Raw genomic sequence first — 12,268 nt, forward strand, 5'->3', positions numbered from 1 at the left:
CAAGGTAAATCACGTAATTAATAGGGACCATTTGATTAGTCTATCTAAAAAGTGAATGCTACAAAAGGAGATAAAAGGAGTCAAAAGTTAAAAGGAAAGATTAAATAAATTTTGAGATAATTGGTTTCAACTTAGTCCGATCCCTAAATTTAAATAATTCACTCTAGTTGGTATGATTTTAGTTAAATCTTTAAAATATAAAGATTTGTCGGTGGTAGACGTTAATATATTTCTTATTTTAAGGTGTTTGTTTTCAATTCCACCCACAACTTTGCATCAATATAATAGAGATAATTATTCTCACTTTTATATATTACAGATATTCTCCATTCTCGAACCAAGGTAAGATATATATTTTGACGATCATTTAAAATATTCTTTAAATTTGCATATATCTAATTTTAATTTATTTCACTTTATAATTATTTTTTACATTTTTTACTCCTTCAACCATTCTAAACAACATGTGCAATGCACGTGAAATTTTTCACTTTATTACCTTTATTTTAAGAGCAATTTTGGCATTTAAATACAAATATCTCTCTCAATTCCTCTAATCTTATCTCTCTTTCTAAATATTATCTCTCAATCTTTACAATTTTCTCTCTCTCGATCCCCACCGTCTAATTAACCCTAATTTTCTCTTTCTCTATCTTTCTAAATATTATCTCTCCACCCTTACAAATTCCAAATAATCTTAAATAAATGATAATTCAAGTAAGGAATTTAGATGGATGGAGAAAAAAAAAAGTGGACGAGAAATAAAAATAATGATAGAATTAAGAGAGAGATAAATTAAATTTTTAAGAGAGAGGGAGAAAATTATTTAAGATAGTGAAATTTTTAATAGTTAAAGAAAATATTTGAAATTAAGAGGGTGGTGTGGAGGGTGAGGGGAGAGAGAATTGTCGAATTTGAGGAGATTTATAGGAAGAGAAAGAAAGAGAGATGAATGACAAAATTACCATCAAAGTGATAGAGAAAATTATTAAAATTAAAGGGTAAAATAGAGAGATAAAATTTCTTTCTGTTGTCCCTATTATATATAGTATAGATAATTTCTTTTAAAATTGGGAACCCACACGTTTTTTAAGATTTTCAATTCCCATGTTTTCCAAAAAGACACTTTATTCCTCTTAAGGTCGTTAAAGTATAAGTTCTCGTAAAATAGATATATGCACATTTATTTTAAATTTCTTTAAAAATTTGGAAAACAATTCTTTAAAAATTTCTGAGGTATAATTTTTCAAAATATAGAATTGACATTAAACTACTAATCTTATTTCAATATTTAACAATAAGAAAATAGATATTTAACAGACTTACATTTTCATAAATTTTTTACAAAATTAAAAGCAAAAAGAAGCCACTCCGTTAATATTTATATTGTCCTAAAAGACAAAAAAAAAAAAAAAAGCTAGTATATTGTCGTATAGCTCAACTGTTTACCTCTCTAAAAAAAATGAGATTGAAGTTAAAAATTTTTCCTTTTTTTGAATTAAAAAATCAAATAATATATTTTATAATTAAGTTAAAATTTGTTATCTAACTAAAATCTTTATAAATTAGGGTTGAAGAAAGTCCAACTCATCCTATAAACTTTGGAATTAATTGAGTTAGGTTATATTGGTCAAAGAAAGAGGTGAGTGCGCTAGCTTGTTACATCAATCACTTTTGCCCTCCTCTCTTTGGTTTTCTTTGTTTTCAATTATTATTATTACCCACTTTGACAAACTTTCTTTATATATATATATATATATATATATATAATATTGAAAAACTTAAATTTAGATTCAAATAAATTTTAGATTTTTTTTCTTAGTTTAACAAATGGGTGTGAGGGTGTGGGGGATTCCAACTTTGTCTTGTCTTGACAAATTGATTGAGTTATGTTTTGTCGACCATTTTCATGAGTAACATGTTCTATATATGGTTATTTTTACTCTATCCACAAAGTATCCCTTATTACACAATATATTATTTGAGAATATGTAGTTGTCTTTTAAGATATAACACATTTTTTTATTGTACGTAATAGCATCACTCTAAACTACAAGAACGACAAACCAGAATAGGCACATGATCAACTTTATTTTGATTAACGCTCTAATATATGAATGAAAGAATGAAAATTCGTGAACAAATATCATCGGTGTAGAAAGTTGTTACATTTAAATAAAGATGAAAGTTGGAAGGCGTGTCATTCTTAAAAAGACTTGGTAGCCTTTCTATTAGGAAAGGAGCCAAAACAAGAGAGAAATAGAGCTATGTAAGACTTGGGTCAAGAGGGCCGAGAAGGCAACGACAGTGCCGCAATGCTACTTTCAGGATGGTGTGCAGCAAAAACTTGTCCCTGTAGAGTGACCAACGTCGTGGTGGTATTATTTCTGAGTTGGGGAATGCCATGGCGCGACGTTTTGGGCTATGTTTTTATGGACATAAGTCTCAAAAGACTTGAATAGCAGTTGGCAGCGGAGAAAAGAGAGAAAAAGGCTAGAGACTGTTGTGAGTAGTCTATAATTTTAGTGAGAGTTTTTATGACGTAGTCTTAAGTAGACATTGTTATGATACTTAGAAGCTAGGTAACTATTATTGTGGAATCTTTATAGAGTTGTATGAGGGAGATCAATTATTATAGAAAATTAGACATAGTCTCGAGAGATGAACCAATATAAATTCTTTAGTATTAAGGTTTTCTATCTTTATCTTTTCATTCCTTTTATTATTATTAATTTGTTACCTGCTTGCTTGGTCTGTACATGGAAAAAATCAAATATATGGAAATTGAGTATTTGAACTCACCCACAATAGTGCAAAGAAAGGATGAATGAAGGATTATACTAGGATGAAACATGTTAGTAAAAACTTTTGTTATCACTTTTTTTTTTTAAATTCTTTTACAACATACTAATACTATTATATAATATGTTATAGAACGAAATAACGACGTTTTCTTCTATGCAAAGATATATAAGTGAGCTAATATTAGAGGAGAAATTTGGGCATGTGAAGGGTTTTTGTTGGAGTCCAAAACCATCGTTATATACTCGGATCAAAGCAACTAGCCAAAGATCCACAAAAGCAGATGCTGAGATCTGCTCAATTGCGAGATAGAGTGGGTTCACAGCAAGAAATGTTGATGGAAGTATCCATTTTTTGCAATACTACGTAAATACCGATTTGTCCTTTGTTGATGGAAATGTCAACATGTGGAGGTGTTACGGACGAGGGACCACCCTCCACATTTCCATAATGTGATATTGTTCACTTTGGGTATTAGCTTTCATGGTTTTGCTTTTGTATCACCCATTGGTGGGACTTTGGTCACACATGTAACAATCATTCCCTCATTTCTTGAACAAAGTACTATCGAGCCTCTCGTCAAAGAGTCATCCATCCGTGTCTTATTACGAGCACATCACCTTTAACTAGACGCTACTCCCTTTTCATCAAAGCATAACCACTTATCGGATAGGCGCTCAACCACAATTTAATTTAACAAAGTGCCACTTCTCTTCACCAAGAGCAAAACCACTTGTCGAATAGCTCAAACCACCAGTTGGATAAAAGCTCTGATACGGACAAGCGGCCACTCTCCACATCTCCATTAATATGATATTGTCCATATTGGGCATAAGTCCACATGATTTTGTTTGTGGTATCACCCAAAAGGCTTCATTATATGGAGATGTTGTCACTAACTTATCTACCCAAGATCTACATTTTCTCTAGCCAATGTGTGACTTTGATCGCATCCCCAATATGATGAAAATTTAATACCTTCTATTGGAAAAATTACTTATCAAGAAACTTTTTCCCTTCCACAGTTCGTGAATAAATGAAAACTAAGCCAACCACAATAATAAGAGAAAAATAGAGAAAAGCAAAGAAACTACATAAACAACTTATGCTGGTTCACCTAACTATGAGCTACATCCCGTCTTCTGCTACAATGAGTTTTGCTATGATATTTGGATAAATACAATGAATCTCACAAAACGCTCTACAAAACTCTCTTTAGATGCCACAACAATGGCCACCTACCTTCTAAACACTATGCTAATAGATACTTAGGAATACAAGAATGGAAAACCTCACCAAAACACTATGCTAATAGATACTTAGGAATACAAGAATGGAAAACCTCACCAAAATCACGAGAATGGATTGCTGACGACGCTCTGTAGATCAAATTCTCTTTCTCCTCTGCCAAACAACTGCAACCACCACCTTTTTTATTTTGCTTGGGGTGCAAAACCTAAAAAGCTTAATAACATAAATCTCAACAATTTGAACCTCTAATTTTTTTTTTTATATAAAATATATATCTTAACTAGTCTAACTATTCTCAGGTTGTGTCCATGTTTAACCTTTAAGAATTTCTCTCCTCCCCATTCTTATCGTCCTCCTCGCTTAGTTCCCTATAAGATTTTGAAATATAGGGATAGTTTGTACTCACAAGTTATAACATATGGGTCTACTATGAGTATTCTAAATAATGTCAAATTCTAGCATAGTTCAGTGGTAATTGGCATATACCTCCAACCGAGAGACTGTAAGTTCGAATCTACTTCCAAACATGTTGTACTAAAAAAAAACTATAATTGGATTGTTGTTAAAATAAAGAGGAAAAAAAACGGATTGTTCTACTCGACGAAGAGTTGAATCTTTATATCTGGTTCACTCAATACTCGTCTCAACCAATTTGGTTACTATACATGTCTAGTTTAACATATTAATATCCCTATTTAAAGCTATAGTCTATTTACTAAATGTTTTTAGTCTATCTAGAAAATTATTAAGAGATAATTTTTATAAACAAAATGGTGAAAGTTCACCTAGTAAAATAAACAATTAGACATTTTACTTTGCGGTCGATAACGAGATCTAAAAATGTAAAGGTTAAATTATAAATTCGGTCTCTATCATTTTACATAATTTCAATTGGTTCCCTATCATTTTAAAAGTTTTAAAATTTTCTCAATAATTGGTGCGTAGTTTCAATTTGATCCATATGATTTAAAGAATTTAAATTTAGTCTCTATAATTTCGTTAAAATCTCACGGATCATTCTTAAACAAAAAATCCACCCATCTCCTTTTGCTTTGTACATGACCTTAAATCTTAATACTGACAACTAACACAATTGACAAAATCGGAAATACTAACTCATTGCTATATACATAAACGTGTTAATTTGGTAATAATAGGAACAAGTTCTAAACCAATTTAACATAACTCAACATCTCTCCCCGACTAAAAGGTGGTACTTGTCGTATACAGCAAGAGACTAAATTAAAAATTTTAAAATCAAATTAAAACTACGGCCAAAAAAAGGCCAAAACAAAGTTAGATTCATAATTTAACCAAGTTTAAAATAAAGGGTCCACTTGGAGAAGACCGCCTGAAGCTCCTCCTTGGGCGGCCATTGTAGATTACATCCCCAAGTTTCGCCACAGTATTTGCTTCTCTTCTTCCTCCATGGACTTACTGGTACATTCCAATTCTGCTTCTCCATTTATCGTTCCCTTCCCTTATCTTCTTCTGAATCTCGTCCGCTACAATCGCAGAACAAGTTCAGCACGCGGAAGAAGGACCCACAAAAATCGCCCTCTGTTCCTGTCTCCTGGATTGAAATCTCCGAATCTGTCTCCCGCCACTGCCAATTTCGACGTGATGGTCGACTTTCTGTGAGCTTCTGGTTTTCGCCGGACATTTACGTTTTTGAGCTGGGTTCTGATTTCTGAATGTGTAATGGTGTTTGGTTTTCAAATTAACCTTCCTTCTGCTCTCTGGTTATTGATTGTTTAGTATAAATGTGGTCAATCTTGGTTGCTCGATGTGGTTTATTTAGTACTAATTGGTTTTGAGATTAAGGGCGAATTTCTTTTCAAATTAAAGTCATGGTTTACAATTATTTTTATTATGGAACTGGAGGGTAATCTAAGGTTTGAGGTGTTGGACATCTGTGATGGTCAAATTATTTACTTCGATTGCTGTCACCAAGATGATTACACGATGAATTACTCTCAGAACTTTATAGGATTGGCTGAAATGGTTGTATTTGATTTTGCAGTCCGTTTAATGCAGAGGTTTTTTAGTGTATCATAAAAGTTGAATGGTCTATAGAGTGGTGCGTGATGTAATTTTTCTGGTCATCTGTGCTGCCCTTTATGATGCAAATGGGACATTCTCAAATCATGATTTTGGAACCTAGAATGATCATAGCTTGATATACTTAGTTAGTCAACTTTGTTTTAGCATGAAATTGGCAGGATTATTCTCTCTCTCTCTCTCTCTCTCTCTCTTAACAACGGGTGGGGAGATTCACATATTCAAACTTTAGGAGGTAAGTAATGCCTTGACCAATTGAGCTATGCTCATATCAGCAGTTGGCCGGATTTTATGTAGATTGATACATGGATATTTTACTTGGATTGCTCAAGTTATCCAAAAGAGTCTAGTGCTCAACTTCTATACCATTAGGCATCTCCAAAGAGAACATATTACTGACTCTGGCTTAGTTTGTGAACTTTACAAAAATACATTGAAAAAACACATTGCTGTAACCCTAAACCCTAAAACACATCTATCAAAAAATTCCAATGTTCGAAGAGGCTGCCCTTCTACTTCTCTCCAACCACGTCAAAAAATTGCTAAGAAACGTTGCCATAGCAAATAACCTCTACTTGTGAAAGTGAAGAGCTGAAGCAAATGAAGTCCCACAAGTGTGCCAGTGTACACATTTCAATAGAAAAACTGAATAGGCACATCACCTTTACAAATGTGTCAAATCTTCTAATTCCTTCTTACCGGAGAATGCTGATGGTAGTGAGCCAAAAGTTGAGGACCTCTAAATGAAATCAATGTTGTTAATCTCCAAAGGCAACAAGCCACGAGAAACTTACTTTTTTGAAATTTTGACCCTCCACAGCTTAGTGACGAAAAGTTTGGCGGAGACACAACACAAGTCGAGTGAACAAGAAGTTTGCAAGCGAAAGAGTCAGACGATCAAAAGTCAAATACCCTTTCAACTTAGTTGACATTTGACTCTTTGGATAATAGATAGACGATGTACTAAATCATCAATCCCCAATTCTCCCTATGAAATGGGCTCTTCCGAAACAAAAATTATGAGAGTCCTCCCCACAGTTGAAACTACAGAAGCCATCCAGTAAAGTTTAGCAAGGGATAAAGGAGAACTATAAAATGCTGTCTTGGCCACAAATATTCAAAACAAAGAGAGAAGCTTGGAATGGAATGAAGTAACGTTAAAGTAGAACATATTTTAATGAGAAAAGCAACAATGAATGAGGATTGGCATGTTAAATTACTTTGAAGAGAGATGTAAGATGTGTAATGGTCAAATCATTTGGCATGCCCTCTGTGCTTATTCTCCCTCCAAACAGGCGCACAAACATGTCCTTGCTAATGGGTGTCCCACCTAGTACCAAGCAATTTGACCCTATTGACTGCTTAGGTAGACCTTGCTTCTGCTTGTATCCCGTGCATCTTAGTTCTAGTGTTTGCTTGAAAGTGATGATATTTATGTTACAATGCTTTGGCAAAAAGCCTCTTCTATGGATATTTATGAGAGTTCATGGTGAAGAGCATGATTGTCTTAAGGAGTGATTGACTAAGGGTTCTTAAAAAATTATTCCAAAATGGATAACAATGTTATTGATTCAACCATGATTGTTTTGAAGTCAAGATTAGAAAATGACATTTTTTTTTTCCAGTTGGGTAACCTTGAAATTGGATGTTAATATAAAATAGAAATTGATTTCTGTAGGTGAAGATTATTGATGACACAAGACCAGCAATTCAACGGGTTGTCGAGTCTTTCCTAAATACATTTTTTCCCTCGGGATATCCATACAGGTAATCTGCATGATTTATTGCCATTAGCACTGAGGGGGGATGTAAGCATAAAAATGAACAACTGCCTTCTGTAATTTACTTTATCATCAACATTTTACCTGACAGTGTCAACGAAGGATATTTGAGGTATACTCAATTTCGAGCCTTGCAACATGTTACTAGTGCAGCTCTGTCAGTGCTCTCAACGCAGGTCCTTATCTGAATCTTTCCATCTTTGAATGATTATTATATAACTCTTGAAAATAGTAATCTGGCATTTCTTTTTCTTTTCCGAAATCTGGAAGGGTACCAGAAAGAGACAGGCAGTGCCTGCATATGCATGTGTTGGGTCTAAACAAGTTAAATTATTATGGTAATCTTTATAGTATTAAATATTTAGAAATCTAGAGCTTATACAATTACTTTAGATGTCATTTACCTATTTTAACTGTTATTATTGAACTCTTTGACATCAAAATTGTGAATGTTGATTATGATACTGTATGCTTATACAATGTATTATAATAGTCAAATTACATATTTATCATGCAATTTATCTGCAAGCTTGTGCTTGATATATGTTCTTAATCCTCTTCAGTCACTGCTGTTTGCTGCAGGATTGCGGCCAACAGCGGCACAGGCTACTGTTGTAAGTTGGGTAAGTTCCATTCGATAATTGTTTGTTACGAATTTGATTGGTGACATACTTCTTCTTTTTCTTTTTTTTTCCTTTTCCATTGTTCGATTTTTCATTACCTCATTCTCTCTGTTTTTTCAGTAAATATATTTTTTTAATTAACCAGATACAATTATTAAAGTAAAACTTGAAATATACAACAAGCGGTTAAAAAAAGTTATTGCTTTCTTCCCCTTGCAGGTTTTGAAGGATGGGATGCAGCATGTTGGAAAACTCATATGCAGCAATTTAGGTGCAAGAATGGATTCAGAGCCCAAAAGGTGGCGAATTATAGGTATGTATATGATAGAAATCAAATAGCTAAAATAGATCGAAAGATAAAAGGATGGATGGATTACAATAATTTCCAAGTTGCTCGAGGTACTTGGACCCTCCCCTCTTGAGATCCCTCCAACCTATCCCACACCAAACCTAACCCACACCAAACAATAGCATACTTCCATATCTAATTACTAACGCACCCTTACTATTCTATTAATAACCTTAATTACCCCAAGCCCATGATTATTCTATTAATAACCCTAATTACCCTCAATGGCCATTCCTATTATTAAATTACGATAGCATTTCCATGTGAATGTCATTTTGTACTATAGCCTTTCCAAGCGACATTCTTTTGTTTCTTGGAGTCACATTGTTTTGTTTTAAGTGACAAGCATCCATCCATCACTTTTAATAATGACTGGATTTTATTTTGTAGCTGATATCCTCTACGACTTTGGTGCTTGCTTGGAAGTTATTTCTCCCTTATGCCCTCATCTTTTTCTTGAGATGGCCGGCCTAGGCAACTTTGCAAAGGTTTAAGTTGCTTCTAATTCATTTGTTTCATTCTGATGTCCTGTACCTCCTCCCAAAAAAAGATATTAAGAGTAAATAATAAAAAAACTCCCGTTTTCTTAGTTTCTTTAGACAATTATGAAATATTTACTCTCTAGTATTCTTTTCTGTGATCATGTTAACATATTGGCAATTATTCATTTATATCAACTAACCGTTTGAAGTATTAATCAGTTTTTCTCCTTTCTACTTGGCCAGTACAAGAACTATTATGCCTTCTTTATTTTGTGAAACTTCACTGGTTTGACCTTCTGAATTTCTATTTCCCTTTTTGGGGCTAGGGAATGGCAGTAGTTGCTGCAAGAGCAACGAGATTACCAATATATTCTTCATTTGCAAAAGAAGGCAATCTTAGTGACCTTTTTGCCAAAGGGGAGGCCATCTCCACTCTCTTCAATGCTGTTGGAATGGGAGCTGGGCTACAATTAGCGTCAACTGTTTGTTCATCAATACAAGGAAAGGTTGGTTCCCCTGAATTTCAACTGTTTGTGGATTTTTTTACCCTATTTTCTTGGGCATTTTTCAATGTCATAAAGAGAGACAGAACACACTGGTGTCAACTGTCAAATTTACCATTCAAATATTATCAAGTAGTATACTCGGTTATCTGCATTTGTTGCCGGAATGACATTTTAAGTGACACTGCCACACTGAGAAAAGCCAACAAATAGGAACAAGAGGGTTTACAAGGGGGCTCCACAATTGCTAATAATAGGAAAGAGAGAAACTACAAAATCCCTACCCCATAAAGTTTATCTAAAATAAATATAGGTAAAAGTTTCTTATACAACACTGTTGCCCCCATCTACTCCATATGGTTACTCAACTGCATTTAGCTTAAGAATAGTGACTTTTGAGGAAATTTTTTGTTAGTATTGGTACTAGTTCCATTCATTATTTGCCATGTTAGCATCAGTTAAGAATGATGCAAGGTCCAACAATATTAAAGAATTATTTAGGGAGGTGAACGGAGGGAGTAGATACTATGAGAGTACAAAAAAATTTCCTGACTTTTGGGAGGTGTTCCCCTGAACTGCTTGTTAATAATAACCCAACTAAGAAATAAATACATCATATCGACTAATTGTTTCTTATCCAGGAAAAAGAAAAATAAATAAATAAGTCCATCATGGATGTCACGCTTCATGATTCTACTCTTGAAGATATCATATGCTTTCATATATTGGACTTGTATTATTGACTTGTTGTTGATGGTGAAATTGTATTATTGTTGGAGATTTGAACCCTGACCCGAGGGGAGGAGTAGATGTCTTTACTCTTAAGCTAAACTTCTATTGCTAAAATTGTATTAGTGTTAACAATCCGCATTTCCATTTTGTTGAATCATCCGCAGAAACATATATCTTTGATAGTTAATGTCTGTATCAATAAAGAATTAAATCAACCCTTAGTTTTCAGATTGGCTGTTACTTTTGAAATGGAGGATGAGAGGGAAAACCTCAAGACATGAGTAAAGCAGAAAAAACTATTGATGACTTGTCAGTTTTGGCGGGAATAAAATTTTATCCCTTCGTGAATAGAAATGCCCGATCATGTTTTCTTCCTTCTCTGGTCCTCCTGTACTTATCACACACCTCTTTTACTAATGAATTTTTACCAAGAGGATTTTCAATTAAGAGAAAAAAAAAAACCTTCTGCATTATAGGGTATAATCTATCAGACCCATGGTTTATATAAATCAATGGAATAATCTCAGTTTGACTACAAATCCGGTGGAATGGCTGTTGATCACTGGCTTGTTGAAAAGTGTGAGCACCCCAAGTTTTCTTCTACCCTTCTTCAGTTGAATTATTATAGATGAGTAGATTTCTTCCTCCATGATCATTATGCAAGTTGGTTCTGTAATTGGTTAAATTTTGGATTTTTCTTTCACCATAACAGAAGTGATACATTTGAATACTTTTTCTGTTGTTTTAATCTTTATTATTTTCTTGCAGTTGATTGCTGCACCTTTCCTTTCAATCGTACATGTATATTGTGTTGTAGAACAAATGCGAGCAACCCCGATAAACACGTTGAATCCTCAGAGGACAGCATTGATCGTTGCCAATTTTATGAAGTCAGGAAGGGTACCAAGCCCCGCCGATGTAAGGTACCGAGAAGACATCATTTTCCCTGGAAGACTCATAGACGATGCTGGAAATGTGAAAGTAGGAAGGCCTTTACATGAGGTTATAAAGCCATCAAAACTTTTTGAAATGAAACAAATTTTCCCAGAGGAGAAGTTTGTTTTGAACCAAAGTCACACGTGGGTTGACATGGTGCTAGAGCATGATGCCTCAGGTGAAGATGCATTAAGGGGATATCTTGTAGCTGCATATACTGCAAACTTAAAGGGGCCCTCTCATGAGCCGAGTGCTGGTATGTTGGTTGAGGCTTACGAAAAGATGAACGACGTTTTTACTCCGTTTCTATCTGAGCTTCAGGCCAAAGGGTGGCATACCGATCGGTTTCTCGATGGAGCAGGAAGTCGTTTTGCATGGTAATTCTTTATTCTTCTGGCGATCATTTTTTCACAAGCCATTTCGTGTGGTAGTTCTTTATTCTGCAGGTTTGTCGATCTTTGAACCCTACACAATATGGAGAAGAAATAGATTAGTGATAGAGGAGCTTTACTAACATCTCCATAATCTAGTTAGAAATTTGCCAACTTGGCAACATTGACGATTTCAAAATAGTTTGACGTTTCTCTTGGAAGAGAAATAAGTTATAGCATAGTTGTATGAAATGACGAATCAATCAAGTTTTTGGAGTTTCTTTTTTCGTTTTTTTCCTTGGATAACAAATTTGAGGAGATTTACAAATTGTAAAATTAGATATATATTTTTTTCATTATAAGTATCATTTTGTGCA

The 12,268-nt window shown here is 34.0% G+C and overlaps 1 protein-coding gene across 3 annotated transcripts; it reads left to right on the forward strand.

The window, feature by feature from the left end:
* Window positions 1-5,354: 5,354 nt before the first annotated feature.
* Window positions 5,355-12,268, forward strand: RUS2 (root UVB sensitive protein (Protein of unknown function, DUF647)). Of its 3 annotated transcripts, none has more exons than XM_022287913.2 (9): window positions 5,355-5,493; window positions 5,571-5,690; window positions 7,793-7,881; window positions 7,987-8,071; window positions 8,459-8,518; window positions 8,738-8,831; window positions 9,258-9,355; window positions 9,676-9,855; window positions 11,353-12,268. In XM_022287913.2, the coding sequence occupies exons 1-9, from the start codon at window positions 5,482-5,484 to the stop codon at window positions 11,899-11,901; spliced, it is 1,287 nt and encodes a 428-aa protein (XP_022143605.1). In that variant the 5' UTR covers window positions 5,355-5,481; the 3' UTR covers window positions 11,902-12,268. The 3 variants fall into 3 exon arrangements, with proteins under 3 accessions (XP_022143605.1, XP_087974213.1, XP_022143607.1); XM_088118087.1 differs by lacking the exon at window positions 5,355-5,493 and adding an exon at window positions 8,166-8,233 and having other exon boundaries at window positions 7,777-7,881; window positions 8,478-8,518; XM_022287915.2 differs by lacking the exons at window positions 5,355-5,493; window positions 5,571-5,690 and adding exons at window positions 5,734-5,751; window positions 8,166-8,233 and having other exon boundaries at window positions 8,478-8,518.

The sequence above is a fragment of the Momordica charantia genome (assembly GCF_013281855.1).
Source record: "Momordica charantia cultivar OHB3-1 chromosome 9 unlocalized genomic scaffold, Mcharantia_2.0 BLBB01000009.1, whole genome shotgun sequence".
Taxonomy (NCBI): Eukaryota; Viridiplantae; Streptophyta; class Magnoliopsida; order Cucurbitales; family Cucurbitaceae; genus Momordica; species Momordica charantia.